The following is a 20,715-nucleotide window of genomic DNA, read 5'->3' as shown; positions in this document are numbered from 1 at the left end:
AACACCACCTGCACGTTCCCCTCCAAGTCACACACCATCCCGACTTGGAAATATATCGCCGTTCCTTCATTGTCGCTGGGTCAAAATCCTGGAACTCCCTTCCTAACAGCACTGTGGGAGAACCGTCACCAAACGGACTGCAGCGGTTCAAGAAGGCGGCTCACCACCACCTTCTCGAGGGCAATTAGGGATGGGCAATAAATGCCGGCCTTGCCAGCGACGCCCACATCCCGTGAACGAATAAAAAAAAAGTAAGGAGCACATCAACCACGCCTGGTTGCTGCATATCCACACACTTCTTCCTCATTTGCAACCAGGTACAAGGGAGCTGGGTGTCTGTATTGACTTAGTCAGAACTCCCTACATTCAGCTGGCACCTATGCTTTTAGGTCTTCGGCGCTCATAGGGCCACCTTCTTTTGATGCACTTCCCACAGCAGGACTCCAACTCCTCAGCATCAAAAGGAGTAGTGTTGCCCATATGGCTTCACGGGATCATTGTAAACAGTTAGTCCACTTTTAAACCACTAACACAGCTGCAGTCCTTTAAGACTGGCTGCCTGTCAGATTTTGCACTCCCCAGCCAAGTGTGCTGCAGGCCAAGTTCTTTGGGAAAGCTTTCCTTGTATCTATATCCTATTCAAATTTTGACGCGACCCTCTCCTTGCACTATGTACACTGGTGGTGCCTGGCCCAGCATGACCTTATATTTGTCCTTCTCACAAAATCAGGACTTCTATCTCAAAAAATGAAATTATGAGATTGCCTTGGTTGCCCCATTTGAATTGCATCACATCCAAGTTAATCAAAGGACAGCATTGTTGTATCTCCATGTTTCCATTAATATATTGTGGTCGGGAGTAGACTGCATGTGAAACAGTATATTTACTTTTTAATTGACCCAAGTGATGAACAATAGTGTTACTACTTTTTATGATCTACATCAGTTATCAAACCTGGCTGTGCAGGGTTCACCCTGCCAATACGGATACCCTGATGTCCTTTGCAAACATTAACGCTCCTCGGCCCCTCCCCAACCTTACTTTCAAAAGATAATGCCAGCTATCCAAAGGAAAAGATGGTGTCAATGCAGAAAACATTTTCATTTGTATTCAGCAACAGAAATAACATGCTAGTACATCAACAAATACACAAATCCCATAGGGTCTGAGGACCCCAGTTTGAAAATATATGAACTTGAGTAAATAAGAGCTTTATCAAGGAACAATGGTGGTTTATCTTTACCACCCTGAGTAGAATTTATTATATTTCGTTATGTTATCAAAGTTTATATGCCACAAGTGTAAAACAATATTTATTACTTTGTCTTGAATTGGGGGAAAGAATTTCCAGTATCTATTTTTATGACATATGTATGGCATAAATATTAGGGGCAGTTAAAATCTTGTATTTAACTTAGGCTGGCAGTTGAATGGCTATCATTTTTAGTGATAAATGGACCACATTTCCTTTTTTTAATTGAATCTACATGTATTGAAACCATTGGAGCATAATGTCAGTGATATCTAGATTCTATAATAAAAGCAGTGTGTTCGACTAGAGTTGTTTTTACTCGATGCAGCCAGTGATTAATTAGTTTACTTAAATGTCAGTAAATGTTTTATAGAGATTGTCATTCATAACTGAACCTGTATAATTGGGTTTCATTACCAGTAACTAATGACTAGACTTTGATGTCAGAACAATTTTCTTCTAAAATTGTTGCCATTCTTCTAATGAATTACCCAAAATATCTTTACTTGGAATGCCTTTTGACAAATTTTTATTTGAATATAAATGACAAAATAACATGGCCTCTTTTGTAAAATTCAAAGTGGTGCAATGACCTCTTCTGAAATATTTATTATCATAGTAGGTACAGCTCAGGAGGAGACCATTTGGCCCATTGTGCCTGTGCTGGCTCTTTGAAAGAACTATCCAATTAGTCCCATTCCCCTGCTCTTTCCTCATAGTCCTGTAATTTTTTTTCATTTAAGTATTTATCTAATTACCTTTTGAAAGTTACTATTGAATCTGCTTCCACCACCCTTTCAGGCAGTGCATTCCAGATCATTACAACTCGCTGTGTAAAAAAAATGTTTCCTCATGTCGCCTCTAGCTCTTTTGCCGATCACTTTAAATCTGTGTCCCCTGGTTACTGACCCTTCTGCCACTGGAAACAGTTTCTCCTTATTTACTGTGTCAAAACCGTTCATGATTTTGAACACCTCTATCGAATCTCCCCTTAACCTTCTCTGTTCTAAGGTCTCTTCACATAACTGAAGTCGCTCATCCTGGCACCATTCTAGTAAATCTCTTCTGCACCTTCTCTAAAGCCTTGACATCCTTCCTAAAGTGCGGTGCCCAAAATTGAACACAATACTCCAGCTGAGACCTAACCAGTGTTTTATAAAGATTTAGCATAACTTCCTTGTTTTTATACTCTATGCCTCTATTAATAAAGTCCAGCATCCCGTATGCTTTTTTTAACAACCTTCTCAACTTGTCCTACCACCTTCAGTAATTTGTGTATGTGCACCCCCAGGTGTCTCTGTTCCTGCACCCCCTTTTAAATTGTACCATTTAGTTTATATTTCCTCTCCTCATTCTTCCTACCATAATGCATCACCTCACACTTCTCTGCATTAAATTTCATCTGCCATGTGTCTGCCCATTTCACCAGTCTGTCTATGTCCTCCTGAAGCCTGTTACTACCCTCCACATTGTTTATTACAAATCCGAGTTTTGTGTCATCTACAAACTTTGAAATTATGCCCTGTATACCCAAGTCCAGATCATTAATATATATTATCCGTAAATTTTGTTTCATTGTGTATACTCAGTTTGAAAGTGAATTTCAATCTGTCTAAGTTAATTAAATATATGTGAAAGCCATTTGGGCTGCAAGGTTTCCAGGTATCAGGAACTTTAATTATGAGGAAATAATTTTTTACACTACAGTAGCCTAGAAATAAATTATGAATCATGGTAACAACCTGATTTGTTCTTACTGATCTAAGACCCTTTGTAAGCAACCACCAATCCAGTCCTATTGAGTCCTTGCGACCCTATTAACTGTTGAATATCTTAAATATTATATCAGTGCTTTGAAAAAACACATTTCAGCAAAACCTATTGTATAAAATGCTAACAAACAGTAACATGAGAGTACAAGGATAGAGATGGTTTTAGATTTCTTTTCACATCTCCCAAATATTGGTCCTACGCATTACGCTGATGAATGATTCGTATTAACTTGATAGTTGGAAAGTGAACAAATCTCTGTGGCCAACAATAATCAGTTAGAGATGTTACTAAACACTGAAAGAAATAAAAGGAAATGCACCAAAGGGGTTAAAGACAAGTTTAATACTCAAATAGTTGGTCAAGACAAGAATAAAGTGTTGCAATTTATTAGGTTATATTAGGATTGAAATTGATGTTTGCTGAAACCGTGTAATGAGCATTAGTGAATCGGCAGCCCATTTTACATCACCCCTAGTCTTTTCTTATTGAAGTCAATAGAAAAGAAAATTGGATATGGCGAAAAAGGGGCTGCCGTATGCTATTGACAGTTTTGCGCTTTTGCCAAAGACCAATTTCACCCACATTATCTCAGATTATTATCTTTATTTTGGTTTACATTTAGTTTGTTTTTGAAAACCAGAATTGGGAAAGCTACAAACTGGCACACACACAATAAATATTTCAGCTTCATCGTGGAAAGAATTGTGTTCTAAATTTTTAATTCTACCTATACAGTGTCCTTTGAGCTGGCAGAGCAAATGGGAGGGACCCGAAGACCCGATGCAGTACCTTAGAGGATTGGTAGCTCGTGCACTTGCAATACAGGTAAATATAAATGTTACTAAGAGCCAAAAAATACCATGAAGGTGTTATTGGAAACAGATGTGGAATTTGTTTTAAATATTGAAAGCTGTGGTAATTTTTTCTTTAGCTGATTCAAGCACATCAAGTGAACAGAATGTGCTGCCTCTATGGATTAAGCGCACTGCATGTTTTTTTCCTTCAGTTTTGGCTTGCATCCTTTGCTAATTATTTATAAATCATTACTTCCTATTATAAATCATTACTTGAAACAGAAAGATGCACCACTTCCACCTTTCTCTGAGCAACACTCATTAATCTTGAGCCTTCGTTTCCAATCTGTAAACTAACTTTGTATCTATTTTGCTACATTTCTTGATGTACCATATACCTGTAACAAACCTCCTATGAAGTACTTTATCAGCTGCTTTCTGAAAATCATACATCTACTGCATTCTCTTCATCTATCTCATTGGTCACTTCTTCAGCAACCTTTATTAAGTTTGTCAAATATGCTTTGTCTTTAACAAATCTATGCTGGCTGACCTTGATTATCCCATGCATTTCTAAATACTCACTAATTTGATCTTGAGTGGTAGATTTTAAGAGTTTATCCACAACAGACATGCTAAGCATATGGCTACCCTGTTTAACTTCCTATCCATTCTTGAACAGATGTGTTACATTGGCCACCCTCCAGTCTGCTGCTGCAATTTGTATATCTAATAAGAAAGCCATGAATTCTATGAACCTTGTATTGAAGGTTAAGATATACATGGTAGTTTGTCATGGTGAAAAGGAACCTTTGGTTGTCCTTGCCTTCCTGGATGATACAGCACTCCTGTTCCCATAAAACAACATGTCACATGACATAGTACATAGATGAAAGACTTGGATTTACTGTGTGCCCACCAAACTTTGGATAATACTCTTTATTACAGATGAAAAATAACCTTGAAAAAAAGAAAAAAGGCCAGGCATTTCATCCTGTCTTCTTTTCACCCAGAGCCTGAAATTTGCAAGCAATTTACTGACCCTCAATTGACTTCAACAAATTACAAACAGTTAGCTGGCTTCCCATAGGAAGTACTTAAGTAATAGCCTTCAAGGGACAGCTTAAGGGACAAATTAACAGCTAAACTGCCTATAAGCTACAACATGAGCAATCCACTATTATATGACTATAATACAGAGACGTTATGGCGAGAGTCTGCTGGAACAGCAGTGCATTTTCAGCCCTGTTATTCCCCTTTTTCTTTGTCACATAAAAGTTCATATTACTGCAATATAAGTCACATGAAACACTATCATTACAGTTTGGGTCATGTTGCAGATTCATGGGTGTGTCATCCTTTTTTTTCCGCACCCTGAAACATCTGCTTTTTAAATAACTCGTTTATTTTGAATCTCTGGAAGAACTCTTACTACATATCTGAGTTACAGAATCATAGAATGGTTACAGCACAGAAGGAGGCCATTTGGCCCATCGAGCCCGTGCCGGCTGTTTGTAAGAGAAATCCAGTTAGTCCCATTCCCCCGCTCTTTCCCCGTAGCCCTATAAATTTTTCCCTTCAAGTATTTATCCAATTTTTGAAAGCCACGATTGGATCTGCTTCCGCCACCCTTTCAGGCAGCACATTCCAGATCATAACTACTCACTGCGTAAAAAAGTTTTTCCTCATGTTGCCTTTGGTTCTTTTGCCAATTACTTTAAATCTGTGTCGTCTGGTTCTTGACCCTTCTGCCAATGGGAACAGTTTCTCTTTATTTACTTTATCACCCTTACATGTTCCATACTCTAGTTTCATTCACGGCTGTGATGACTGAGAACAGATTAACAGGAAAAGCAGGTAACAGCACAACTTACATTATGCTTTGGCAGCCCCCCTGGAATACATGTTATATTTCTTCAGCTCAATATTAAGCTGAAGTGATTAGAAAATACCAGCAATGAGATGTCACATATCATTTCATTTTAATATACAGCTTTTGGTAACTGACCAATGAAAATGTTAAATAATTTTGTCAGCAATTAATTGGCAATTTCAACACGTGTCAGTTGTACATAAAATGAGAATCAACAAGCAGCCAAGCATAATTGCCAGCTTTTCCACAAAGGATGCTCTTGGAAGGAAGCTAATGTTAATCTGTTAAGTACATTTCACCCCCTCTCTAATTTTCCACCCTTTGCTTCTGAAGGCTTTATTTTTCATTTGCTTTTGGAATGTGAGTGACAGTGGCAAGGCCACATTTCTAGTAACCTTGAGAAGGTGGTGGGCTACCACCTTTTTGAATGATTATTTTTACAACTGTGTGGCTTGCCAGGCAACTTCAGAAGGCATGTAGGCATGACAGGTTTCATGGTCATGTTTCTGGTTTCATAGAATGGTTACAGCATGGAAGGAGGCCATTCGGCCCGTCGAGTCCGTGCTGGCTCTCTGCAAGAGCAATCCAGCTAGTCCCACTCCCCCACCCCATCCCCGTAGCCCTGCAATTTTTTTCCCTTCAAGTACTTATCCAATTCCCTTTTGAAAGCATAGAATCATAGAATTGAATTGAAAGCATAGAATAGCATCAGCCTACATATTACCAAATTTATTGAACTAATTTTCAGAACTTGCCATTATAGGGTTTGAACTCATTACTTCTGGGTTGCTAATTCAGTACCATTACTCTCATATCCTCAAATGTGGTTATGGCTGCATGAGTGCTGGCAGCCATCTGTTACCTCAGTCATGTACGAATCTTGATATTGAAGATCATCAGAGCCTACTCCTATCCTGTCCTCATGCAATGACCACACATGAACAGTTTTCACCAGGGGTCACAAGGTAGTGACCAGAAGTGGGAAACACTGTTGATTTTTCCTTTCACTGGTTGAGTACCACTAAGGCCAGTTGTAGTGTCATCGTTGATAAAGCCCACTCAATGGAAAAATGCAATTGAACCCGGGACTTTTCTGGTATACCTGTGTCAGTATTATACAAGGAAGTGCAGTAACCCACTAAGCCATCAGAGATTTTTAGGGCAACCTTAGTACATACCTACTTACAAATGTTTGTATTATTGGCAAAAGAACCAAAGATGACATGAGGAAAAACTTTTTTACACAGTGAGTGGTTGGGATCTGGAATGCACTACCCGAGGGGGTGGTGGAGGCAGATTCAATCATGGCCTTCAAAAGGGAACTGGATAAGTACGTGAAAGGAAAAATTTGCAGGGGTACAGGGAAAGGACGGGAGAGTGGGACTAGTTAGATTGCTCTTGCACAGAGCCGGCGCGGACTCGATGGGCCGAATGGCCTCCTTCCGTGCTGTAACCTTTCTATGATTCTATGATTTTTTTTCCTCTTGTCAGTATTCCTCAAGCTGCAAACATACTGTGTGTGAGAGAGTAGGTAGACACCCTGCTTCAAGGCCCCTCTCAAAGCTAATCTGGGTTAGACAGCATGCAATATGAGAGTAGCCCAGGGGAGACTGCACGTCCAATTTCTTTCCCTCTCTTAACTTATGACAATGTAATTATTTAACTGCAGTGAATGATACTACTTTCCATCCATCTGCCCAGCACCAATATTAAAGTCTAGCCCTTCCTTCCCAATCAGCTGGCAACCATGACTGAAAAAAGGGCAGTCTCAATCCAACTGTAGCTCCATTGAGCAATGTATTAGAGGTAGTATAACTGATGTAATCTCCTGAATTAACATCAGTAGAAAAAGTTAAATACATCCTCAAATTTATCATTGGCTGCTGAGCTTTTCATTTTGGTTCTGTACTGCAACTCAGTATGTGTGCTACTGCTGGTGTTAAATATTAAACACTGCAGATTTACAGAGGTAGTACCATACTTGAAATCTCATGTATGGAATTGAAGCAATAAGCATTGGCTTTGTTTCTATCTAGTGGCTGGTGGTATCTTAAACACCTTTTATTTGGTAACCATAACAATCTGCAGAGCTGAAAACTGATGTTAGCTTTCTGATTTTTGTTGTGTCAAGTTGCCTTTGATTCATGGGGGTAATTTTCAACTTTAGCGGGGGTGGAAAACTGGTGGTAGTGGATCGGCTGCCTGATCATTGAATCCAACGGAAAGGAAAATCCTCAGGGATGTATAAAGGGCAGCCAATCTGTTTTATGCCCCTGACAAAATTGATAATTACCCCCACAGTGCCTATTTTAGAATTTTCAACTCACCGCCATCTATAACAGGTACTTGGCCTGCAATGCCAGTTTTATGTGGTAAGTTGAAAATAGCCTCCTAGGGGTCAGCCAGTCCAAATCTGATAATGGGAGTACTATAGATGCTCATAATAACCAATAACTAAATCAAAATATAAATCATATGATTAATATTTTAAATATATGATTAAAGAGAATAATGAATGATTGCTTATGTGATGTGATACATATTTCCACTTGAGCTAACAACTTTACCACATTTGTTAGTCAATTAGCTCAAGCACAACAAAAGAGTGAGTTGAGTTGATTTTAATATGAATCGTTACCTCAAACCTTCATAGAACTATATTCATGACTATTAAGATTTTGCAGACATAAAATTTCTGATACTTTAGAACAAATTACATTACACCCAAACTGAAATGAGCAGTTAGTCAAAAAGAGCATTATTATTTATGAAAAAAGTAACAAAAGCACAAGTTCCAGGATTTCTGCAAATTGTTCATTAAAATATAGCAGTAATGTAGAGTTCAATATTAAATAAATTACCATTATGTAATGGTAATATAGAAGTTTGAAGATCACTGGGAAATATTATTCTTTAGCAAAGACCTAGAGAATTTGTGGTGATAAACAAAGGGTGCATAAGCAGAAGTAGCTCTAAGAATAAATAAAAATAGAAAATACTGGAAATACTCAGCAAGTCAGGCAGAATCTGTGGAGAAAGAAACAGTTAACGTTTCAGGTCGAAGACCTTTCATCCTGAAACGAGGACCTGAAATGTTAACTGTTTCTTTCTTCACAGATGCTGCCTGACTTGCTGAGTATTTCCAGCATTTTCTGTTTTTATTTCAGATTTCCAGCATCCACAGTATTTTGCTTCTGAGGTAGCTCTAAGAATGTTTGATTGTTGTACATTGATTGCTGGGCGAAAGGACAGCAGAATATCTGCCTCCAGATCTGGTCACGGCTTCAGGTCCAATCGCTGCGCTTAAAGATATGAGCCTAGAAATTCAAGTGCACCCATTTTTGGACCCCCAGGGTTCAATCCCTGCACCTGAATGGTGAGGCCCAAGATGCACCCGATAATGGGCCTTGGGCCTCATTATCATCGAGCCAGCGAGCTGCAGACAACTAATAGGCACCCCAGGCAGCTCGCCAGCAAAGAGGAATGGAAGATCAGGCCGCTGCGACGTCAATAGTGGCCCCCAGGAAAGTGGATAAAGTGGGGGTGACCGATTGGGTCAGGAGGGGGTGGGGGGGGTAGCGATGGCCGTGGAGGGATAGTGGTAACGATTGAGTGAGAGGAATGGTGAGCGGCATTACTTTGAATGTGGGGCCGGAAGGAGTACTCCTGTTCTTCCTGGCTCCACATTCAGGTAAGTAATTTGAAAAACCAACTTTTTGGTGACAGCCTGCAGCAGCCACTTTAAGGATCGCCTGTTAGGCCGCATGTAGACATGGTTTCCCTGAGTGCAGCCAGCACCAGCTGCCTCAGGACAAACCAATCTTGCAGACGTCGCCTCAAACCGGCGTTAGGCCCCTTAATCGCATATGCAAAGTGCCTAATGCATGCTGATTTTTTTGGCCTTTACTAATATAGTGGACGACACACTACTGGTTTGTAATGAACTTGCGTTTCCTGCCTGCCATATTGGAGGCTTAAGAGGCAATTTAGCGCTCGAGAAACAGGCACGGCACGGCCGAATTTCAGGCCACTCTGTCACTGCTGGGGAGGGTGAGTCCTCCAATGGATGTACCTCATTTATGCAAGGAAATTCCGGGTAGGGTTTTCTGCTTGTGTGCTCGCCAGCCCGCAATTACCCCCTCCCCCACACCCCATTCATTTTAATAAAAACCCCAAACAGGAGTCGGCTATTCAGTCCCCCGAGCCTGTTCCGCTATTCCATTACTTTATTGCTGATCTGTACCTTAACTCCATTTACCTGCCTTAGTCTCATATCCCTTAATACCATTACATAACAAAAATCTATCGACCTCAGTCTTGAGAATTTCAATTCACTCAGTATCTATAACCTTTTGGGGATAGAGAGTTCCAGATTTCCATTGCCCTTTGTATGAAAAGTGCTGCCTGATTTCACTCATTAATGGCCTAATTCTAATTTTAAGATTCTGCCCTCTTGTTTTGGATTCCCCCACCAGGGGAAATTGTTCCTCTGTATCTACCCTCTCAAATCCTTTTATCATTTTAAACATTTAAATTAGATCACCCCTCAACCGTCTAAACTCAAGGGAGTACAAGCTAAGTTTATGCAACCTGTCCTCATAATTTAATCCTTTAAACCCTGGTATCATTCTGATGAATCTGCTCTATACCCCTAATTAATATATCTTTCCTGAGGTTCAGTGCCCAAAACCGAACACAGTACTCCAGATGGGCTCTGATCAAAGGTCTGTACAACTGAAGCAACACTTCCTCACTTTTGAATTCCAACCCCCTTGAGAAAAAGGCCAATATCCATTAGCCTTTTTGATTTTTTTTTTGTACCTGTGCCCTTAGTGATTTATGTACATGGATACCTAAATCCCTTTGCTCCTTCACAGCTCCTGGTCTCTCCCCATTAAGATAATATTCTGATTTGTCTTTCTCAAATTCCAAGTGGATGACCTCACATTTCCCCAAATTTAACTCCTTCTGCCATAGTTTGCTCACTCACTGAGTCTGTCTCTGTCCCTTTTTAACTTCCTGCTCCCATCTACACAACTTACTATGCCTCCTAACTTAGTGTAATCTGCAAACTTGGTCATACAACTCTATTTCTTCATCATTTATATATATATATATATATATATATGATGAAAAGCTGAAGCCCCAATACAGATCCCTGGGGAACACCATTTGTTATATCCTGCCAATCAGAGAACATTCCGTTTATCTCTACTCTGTCTGTTACCTCCCAACCAATTACCGACCCATGTTACAAGGTTGCCTCCAATTCTGTGCACTCTCATTTTTGCTAATAATCTCTTATGCGGAACAATGGACAGGAAAAGCACACCCAGTGAGCTCAAAAGCAGTAAACCCCAATCTCTCAGAGGAAGAAAGAACTGTCAGTAGATTACATTTATAGACTATTGTTGATAATTACATGCAAAAGTCTATCTCAGATGGACCAGAAACTCACCCTCACAGCTTAAGGTGATCCTGAACCAGTCGACTGTAGTAATAAAATAAAATGGTGTTAAAAGAAATTTAACTTGAAATTGAATGCAGAGGTTCTGAGTGTGTGGGTTAATTTTAACCTAACCTGCCCGGTAGGATTGGATTGCTGCCCGTTTTACACCTCGCTTGATTTTACTTTCTATTAACAGCAACAGAAAATAAAATCAAACAGGGTATAAAATGGGCCACCGATCCGATCATGTCAGTTTCCCATCGGGCGGGTTCGGTTACAATTGCTCCTTTTCATTTCTAAGCACTAAATAACTTGAATGTGACTGGCAGAATTCAGTCTAATGGGAGAATTCAGTGAACTTCCTAATTTCAGTTTGAACTATTCATCATTGATATTATAGATGGAAGTTGAGTTATGGAAGACGCACAAGATTATATTTTCTTCTGTTTGTTAATTTTAAGTACAAAATGATGGTTCCTGTTTTATACTCATGTCTACGTTTTCACTAAAGTAGCGTGCAGTAGAAAATGTAGCTCACAGTGTTAAGACTTTTTATTGCTCTCTGGTATTTGATTAGATTTAAAAATGATTGTTTTTACACAGCATGCAAAGAGCAGAGAATGCCATATGGTGCGACATGTACTTTATACCAGACATAGCTGCAGAGAAATGCCCTTAGATTAAAATGTTAGCTTGAAATTACTTAGCAGGCATGTTTCCCGAGAGGTACTTATATGTCTCATGTCATTTCACAGCCACCAGATGGTCAATTTTCCCTTTGTTTGAAGGAAATTTTGAATGTATAAGATTACACATTGCAATTACAAAAACTGAGAAGTCAGAGTGTATTTCAATTGCTGCCAATTCTTTCCCATTCTTATTTAATTTATCCCAAATATTTTATTAGTATTATTTTCATTGTGGGCTTGCATAAAATATTTTGATGTTATATTCTTTATGATGATGGAATATTGATTCTATATATTCAGTCATTTAGCATGGTTAGTGGCAGAATCTAGTACTTCCACAGAACATGGAAGATTTGCATTGTGATCCATTAGATAAACAAGAGTCATTTATTTGGGCGCTAAAAACAAATTGTTAGTTGCTGGTTGCTGTTGATCTGGAAAGAACAGTAGGCTCTCGCTGTGCTGGACTTACTGCTCTACCGTGATCACTGATATATCATGCATTATTTATAGCTCCCTCTACAATAAGTGAAACCAAACAAAACACCCTCTCTATAATGAACACAACACAAGAACGTGTTTTCTGCAGATTGCCTAAGGTATAATATTTAGATTGTAAACTGAATCCTTTTCATTTTCTTTGGCCTTACAAAATGGCGCATTTAAAAAAAAATCAAAGTTTTCAATTATTCTCAATTATTTTGCAATGCAAAACATTCCGTGCAATGGAATTCACCATAACTGATCAGCAACTAACGCGTTTTTCACCTCTGACCAAACATCCAGACATAATGAAGTAGTGTAGCAGCATAGTTGAGAACTGACAAATTTTGCTTCTACAAATAATGGGTACAAGTGAGTGGCAGCAGCCCAGGGTTCAAACTGTGTTGAGTATTTGATTGGGAAGCTGGCATTGTACCACTTGTGTGCTGGAGTGACTTATATGCTGTCATTGTAAAACTTGCAAGCTGTAGCAGCATATTTATGCAATCTACACTGCATGTACACCACTATCAGTAATAAATCAGTGTTTTAATGGTTTCTCTTTTCATCCATGCTCTGTAGCATACTTTAAAGTACTATCAGTTCATAGAGTAAGGCATGATGAAATGGCAGATCTTCTTGTCCATGCTCCTTAGTATGTTTAAAACTGCACTAAAAGGATGAGCAAACATATCAGAAGCGCTTTAGCACGTTAAAGGTGCTATATTAATGCAAATTGTGTGAAAATTATGCAAATTTGAAGTAAAAATTCACTTTTAATTCAAATTAACAACAACAGTGGGGGTAATTTTCACCTTCACCATGTGGTGCGGATCACTAGCCGCGTAGAACCATATACCATATTGGTATGGGCATCAATAGAGGCGTCCAGTGCCCGCACTTGAAACAGGCATTAGGCACTTTGCATATGCAAATAAGGAACCTAATGCATGTTTGATGCCCCCTTTACCAAAGCAGGCCTAACCAGCAGTCCTTAAAGGGACCGCTGCAAGCTGCCACTCAAAAGGTAAGTTTAAAAAAATACTTAACTGAATGTGGACCCAGGATGTGCAGGACTCCTCCTCCCGATTCCACATTAAAACCACGGCTTGCTGCCGACCACCTCTCGCCCACACCCTCTCAATCAGTACCACCCTTCCTCTACTGGTCTCTGCCTCCTTCCCTCTCTCCCCATTGCCTCCCTCCCAGTCGTTGATACACCTCTTCCAAGACCTACCTGCTGGCAATGCAGTGGCCCCAAATTCAAATTGTCTTTGCTGGCAAGCTGCCTGGGGATGCCCATTAGGTGTCTCCAGCTCTCTGATCTGATGTAAATGAGGCCCAAGGCCCAATATCATGTGGGTCTTGAGTGCACTGACAGGCCAATGCGAATTAACTTCTAGGCCAAAGTCTGTAATTTGGCGGTTTTCTTTAGCCCTATTTTATAAAATAGGAACTATATTTGCTTTGGGATGTGACCTGAGTCTAAAGAGCTCTGGAAAATATTGGTGAGAGGACTCAAATGGCGTGATTTTCAACTGCTGGCCCCCTGTTTCTTGCCTGTAAAATGGTCGACCAGCAATTTTTTTGGTGGGCCCAAGAGGAGCAGGAGTGAGATCAGCATAAGAGCCACCTGGTTTTTCCGTCGTCCCATAATCGGCGCGCTGCATTTGGGCAGCCACTTGATGCCCACAGCTGTCAGGCAGCATGTTAATGAGGTCCCGGCAGAAGTCAAATATTGCCCCCACAATCTTCTGAACCAACTCTTTCAGAACCTTGGTTGTAAGTTGTCATAGCCTGGGGCCTTAACTACCTTGAGCTTCCACAACTTTCTCAATATATTCTCGCTTGTGAATTTTAAGGTTTCTAGTCTATATTCACCATTAAATCGTTTCCTCAGTTTTTGGCATTTCTCCCTCTATTTTGTTTGTGCACACTGTTACAAAATATTGGCTTAGTATTTCAGAAACTTTCTTATCCTCAGGCACCATAACCCCATTGTCATTTCTTAATGGCTCAATGTGTCTCTGTAGTCTTTGCTTGCTTCTGAAATATTTGAAGAAGGCTTTGTCATTCTCTTTACATTTTGCTTGTGTTCTCTCTTAGAGCCTCATTAATTTCTTTGCATTTCTCTGCTTGTCTTTATAGATGTTCCTATGATGTTCCTTTCCTGAGTGTTTTAAAATTTTATAAGCTTTCACCTTCTTCCCAATGCCTTTCATCATAACTTTCTTAGTTATGCACACTCCTGACTTAATTCATGCATATATTGCATTTGCATCTCAAAAAATATATTTTAAAGTAGTTCAATTTTTCTTCCACATCCTTTCCTCTAAATACTTTCTCCAATGTTGTTGTTTTCATCCCTTAAACCCTCAAAGTTAGCTTGTTGAAATTAAGCTTCTTAAACCCTTTTATGTTCTGTCCTCATCTGTAACAATATTATGGTCACTAGATTCCAAATGATCCTTTACCAGTACTTGATTTACCAACCGCACCTTAATAGTTAATACCAAATTTAGGATTGCATTCTCCCTTGTGGGTTCCCTTACATGCTGTTCTACAAATGAGTCCTGCATAATTTCCATAACTTCACGTTCTCATGCAGATTGTGCACATTGTACATCCTAATTCATGTTAGGAAGACTGAAATTCCCCATGGTAACAGGTGAGGACCTAGCATTTACCTGTCCCACACCAGAATATCTATCTCCTTTGGACTATTTGAAGGTTTATCGCTCCTTTGCTGGTTTATCAGATCCGCTGGTGCACATAACCAACACCTGAGGCCACTGCTCACTTCCACTGGACCCCAGGATCAACTTCTGCTGGCTTATGGTCGACTCTCTCCTCCTCTTCAGCTCTCTGATTCAATGGGATAACTTCCACCAGTGTGCCCACTATAAACTTTCCCCTTCAAACAGAATCCTGAATTCACTCCCTATCCACAGGTGTCTCTGAACCTAGTCACTGCACGCTGCCTTCAAGTCTACTTCATATCATCACAGGGCCTTAGACCTTAACCTTGGACTCTTTAATATCATCTTCTCCTGGTCCTTTGTTTAGGACAGGGATATCTCTCCGAATCTCAGCTATGCCCATGTAACTCCAGTTCCCTCTGTTCCATTCACAGCACATTTGGTTGCAGCTCCAGTTCCAAGCCCATTACTTCTATTTTCCCCTCTTTTTATCTTGGCCCCCACTTGGGTCCTTTCCTCTTTTCCCCCCTTTCTTGCCACCCAGCCATGCCTTTCATTCTCCTCTCTCAGGTACTTTGCCACCACCAATCCTTAACCCGACTCATCACTGTTCCTCTGCCTTCCTACTCTCCCGCCACCATCCGAGGCTTAAATACACCTGGACTAAGCTCACAGCTACCCTCTGTACCTTTCTTGGCATTCTCCAAAGGGCACATTAAAGCACCTGTCACTGCCTCTGCACAAGCAGCAACCCCAACTGCCCAGTCCTGCTTTCTAGCGACCTTCCCAGCCAACACACCTGCTGGAACCTAACTTCACCAACCTACTTCCTGTTCCGCTCGCTCCACCTACTCTTCCCTTCCTCTTGGACTCTATCAATGGATCAATAATTGCATCCCTTCTGTATTTCTCTCTAGAATGTCCACTCATTCACATACAATGTCCTTGCCTTATTGTGGATGATTACATTGATATCATAGATTTGACCGAAACTTGTTTAGTAAGACATCGTGCCTCTTACTAAAGCCCCCCCATCTAGCTATCCTTCCCACCTCATATCCCATCCAAACTACCACGATGGCAGTATGGCTCTTATCACCAAGTCACATCTTGGTCTCTCACCCTACTCCTCTGGCACCTTCTCCTTTGAGCACTTCACTTTATCTCACCGCCTCTTAAAAATCCTCATTGTGTACCATCCTCCCAAGCCCCATCCTTTCTCCCCAAGATATCCTCCCTCCTTTCCTACCTCCCTCCTTTCCTCCCTCAGCCTCTGCAGAGACTCCCCTGTGATTTCAATCTCCACCTCAGCTCCCCTCGTCTTGTCTCTTCTGAATTTACTGCCCTCTGTCCTCCCTAATTTTCTTCCTCCATATAAACTCTTTTACCCATCTTCATGGCCACCCCCTCTTGTCTCGCTTGTAGTCTCTCTAATCTCGTGGGGAGTCATTCTGAGATTACTACCCTGGAGGTTCTTCTCTTAAATATTTCACTTAGCTCCTGAAAGTTCACTTTCAGGACTGGTGTGATTCTGAGCTCTACATACCAAGAGTTCCAGGTTTGACCAATTAGCCTCAGTGTCTGTGGGTTCCGGAGGAAAAATAATTAGCTTCAGCTCTAGTTTCTGATCACTGTCCATTGACACCTTGCTAGAAAGCACATGTTTGCGGATGTCAAATGAAATAAAATCAGCTCGGCTGCAATGTCGTCCAAACTCAAAACAGCCTGCTTACACTCATTCTGGACTAGATCTTCTGGTTGTTCCTAGTAAATAGGTAGAAAATCTAGCCCTCACTGTCCAGGCTCCTACTTGGGAGAGGTAATAGAGAGCTACCAATGTCTATAGAGCAGTTATGCAGCATGAATCACTGCCTTTAAGAGAGGAGGGAAGAAAAGGGGGGAAAAATTGGGGGAAAATCTATTACTATTAGAAAGCCACATGCATAGTTTTATTATGAAACAGTATTATAAATTTGAAAAAACCAAGCTATCCTCCTTGGACTATTGATGTCACAAGCTGTTCTCATGAAATACTGCTTACGGCAATGGAACTAATTTACAAGCCAAATGAAGCACAACGGCAGTCAGTTTACCTGTAATATTAATTAGTTTTGCCACAATTTCATTATTAAATTTCTAACAGATACTGTACTGTTAGATAAAATTCTAGTCCTTAGATTGTGTCAGCAGCACTATCAGATTACATAATGCTTTTAAAATAAAATGCCATAGAATCTATTTACATTACAGACAGACTTTTAAATTACAGATATTTTAGATAAGATTATGTGAAAAATTCAGCACATGCAGTAATTCAAAATATTAACCAGCAGAACAGATAAGAGTATTGCAGTATCACTCTACACCCACATTTGAAAGACGCAGATGTCCGTGTATTGATATGAAACCTGTAGTGCAAGAATGACATTCGTACTTGTGCTCCTGCTCCTCCTTGCCCCACAAAAATAAAAGAAAAAGAGGTTTGGAGCAATTTTCTGGAGCTGCCTCCAGCAGCGCTTTAAGGACCACTGGTTAGGCTGCTCACGCCTTGCACAGCATGCACTCTGCCCATTTATACTTCAAAATTGCAATCAGGGTCCTACAATGGCGTAGGATCCTGATTTGTATATTTAAACAGCCTTGTGCTGTGTGTTCATTTAAAGGCCTGCCTGAAAATTATATCAGAACAGCCTTGGGTGTCCAGGGGCCTTGGGTGTCCGGCTGTCCATTTTTCAGGCAAAATCGCCCCCACTGATTTGTGGGTTGATGATCCAGCTGCCAGGGCCATAAGAGATACTCGGCAATGACTGCTGCATCTATTCTGTGCACCAGAAAACTCCTCTCTACTATTCACTTCCCTTCCTTTCTCCTTCGTCAGGTGAGTGTGAATCCCACACTCACCTGACGGAGGAGAAAGCTTCCGAAAGCTTGTGATTTTAAAATAAAACAGTTGGACTATAACCTGGTGTTGTAAGATTCCTTACACTATTCACTTCTGTCAGTGCTATGATGATACTTTAAATGTTGCCTATTGTTCACCTGACAAATACCAGGTCTGATCTGTTCAGTACCTACATGTGGTTTATATCCCCCCCACCCCCATATAATTCTGTGTTCTTGTGGTTGCTCTTTATTGAGTCTTTAACAAGTAAAAAGCTGTTATTTTTCAGTCACTTCCCTGAACCTATTTTGAATAGGAGCAATCATCACAGTACTGCTAAGTATAAACAAATAGACTCATTAGTGCTTTCTACTGGTGTTGTACCACTGTTTACACATGTCTACTTATTTACTAAAATTAGCAAACAGGAAAAAAGATCCTTAGAGGTTAGGCCGCCAGTCTTCACCAACAGAATTTCAGAAATGAAAGGTAGAAGCCTTGAGGCAAAGTCCACTTTCTCATTTCAAGTGTAGATATTGAACAAAAATAAAAGCAGTCATTCAGTGAGCACCAAATTAGCAGGCAGCAAAAGTCTGAGTCTGAAACTGAAATGTAGAGATGCATTTTTTTTCTCTGAGGGAGAGTGAAAAGTAGGCAGGATAGAGGTATTTAAAGTGATGAAGTCAAATCAATCACAGTACAATTGCTGATTTTAAATGTTGCTTAATACTTTTTTAGCAGTTGATAATGTTCAAGTTGAGAAGCATTGTTTTCCATTCCTTGTACTTTACCTAATGACACATTCAATTCAGTTTGTTATAAACTGAGTTATATTTTTATGCATCTGAGATATCCATCAGGTCCATCTTTGGCAGTAACCAGTATGCGTTCTTTTCTTTTATGCGTTCATGGGATGTGGGCATCGCTGGCAAGGCCAGCATTTATTGTCCGTCCCTAATTGCCCTTGAGAAGGTGGTGGTGAGCCGCCTTCTTGAACCGCTGCAGTCCGTGTGGTGAAGGTTCTCCCACAGTGCTCTTAGGAAGGGAGTTCCAGGATTTTGACCCAGCGACGATGAAGGAACGGCGATATATTTCCAAGTCGGGATGGTTTGTGACTTGGAGGGGAACGTGCAGGTGGTGTTGTTCCCATGTGCCTGCTGCTCTTGTCCTTCAAGTTGGTAGAGGTCGCGGGTTTGGGAGGTGCTGTCGAAGAAGCCTTGGTGAGTTGCTGCAGTGCATCCTGTGGATGGTACACACTGCAGCCACTGTGCGCCGGTGGTGAAGGGAGTGAATGTTTAGGGTGGTGGATGGGGTGCCAATCAAGCGGGCTGCTTTGTCCTGGATGGTGTCGAGCTTCTTGAGTGTTGTTGGAGCTGCACTCATCCAGGCAAGTGTAGAGTATTCCATCCCATTCCTGACTTGTGCCTTGCAGATGGTGGAAAGGCTTTGAGGAGTCAGGAGGTGAGTCACTCGCCACAGAATACCCAGCCTCTGACCTGCTCATGTTGCCACAGTATTTATATGGCTGGTCCAGTTAAGTTTCTGGTCAATGGTGACCCCCAGGATGTTGATGGTGGGGGATTCGGCGATGGTAATGCCGTTGAATGTCAAGGGGAGGTGGTTAAAATCTCTCTTGTTGGAGATGGTCATTGCCTGGCACTTGTGTTCTGTGTTATGTTTGTTTGGATTTTGTGGATTTTGAATCTGCTCAAAATAATTTGTAATTTGAAAAGTCATAGAAAACATCTGGGGCTCGATTTTCAAATGGCGGCCGGATAGCAGCGGGGTTGGGGGAGGGTCAATGGGCGCACGGCAAACCCGGATATTAAAATCTTACCGTTCCTCACGTAATCACGAGGTAATTGATGCTCATTAATCTTGTTTCCGGGATCCGCGCCCGGCATCCAGCCTGATTGACAGGCTGGCTGCTGTCAAGAGCTGCAATGCCGTGGGGTGCGGGGGCGGGGGGGCGGGGAGAAAGAGAGAGAGAGACACGTCAACCGGCACTGGAACAAAGATCAGCGGGGGAGGACATCTGACATCGTCGGGGGGGGGGGGGAGACATCGAGGGGTGAGACATCGGAGTAGAGACATCTGGGGATGAGACATCGGACATCGGAGCAGGGGGGTGCAGGTAAGATCGTTGAAAGGTAGGTTTATTTATTTTTTTAAACATTGTGAAATGTTATTTTATTTAATTTATTTTGTTTATTTTTGCCTAATCCAGCCCTTCACGCCTGGTGAAACCAGGTGTGAATCGGAAGCTGTGGGAAAGCTGTCCAGGTAAGTTGAAAATCGTTGTAACTACCCACTATGTAACAAATAAAGTAGCTTAAGTACCTCAACGAGGTACATTTGCTTCTTTAAATATCAGCCTGCTGGCTTTAATTGCTGGCGGGACTTCTGGATTCCAGAACCAGGCGCGCACATAGATGCATCTGTGTGAGACGCAGAAGTCAGCGGCTTAGAGATAGATTCTTTACCCGCTCGGCATTTTCCCGACTTTTGCTGCCCCCCCAACACACCCGGACTTTGATTTGAAAATCGAGCCTCTGGTGTGCGTTCATCATTTTGAATTTCAGTGAATGAAGTGATACTACACTCAATATTATTCACTTGCAGAGATATAACAAATGCTCAAAAGACATCAAAATTCATTGAAAACAACCAAACCATTTTTCTCAAAGAAAATTGTACTTAGTTACATCTCCTCTTGGGTTTTTTTAATAAAATGTTCAAAAGCCTTGCAACAGCATGTGGACAGTATGTCACTTCAACTAATTAATGTTGAAATAACAACAGAAAATGCTGGAGAAGCTCA

At 40.9% G+C, this 20,715-nt stretch overlaps 1 protein-coding gene across 2 annotated transcripts in view; it reads left to right on the top strand.

Moving 5' to 3' along the window:
- Positions 1–20,715, top strand: part of dync2h1 (dynein cytoplasmic 2 heavy chain 1) — a 656,363-nt gene that overhangs the window by 609,196 nt on the left and 26,452 nt on the right. For both annotated transcript variants that reach the window (XM_067986146.1, XM_067986147.1), the window contains exon 86: positions 3,762–3,851. In XM_067986146.1, coding sequence (XP_067842247.1) covers positions 3,762–3,851 — 90 coding nt within the window. The remainder of the gene's footprint in view (positions 1–3,761; positions 3,852–20,715) is intronic.

This window comes from Heptranchias perlo, chromosome 6 (assembly GCF_035084215.1).
Source record: "Heptranchias perlo isolate sHepPer1 chromosome 6, sHepPer1.hap1, whole genome shotgun sequence".
In the NCBI taxonomy this organism is placed as follows: Eukaryota; Metazoa; Chordata; class Chondrichthyes; order Hexanchiformes; family Hexanchidae; genus Heptranchias; species Heptranchias perlo.
The sequence above is the reverse complement of the archived record's forward strand: the minus strand, read 5'-3'. Positions and strand labels throughout refer to the sequence as shown.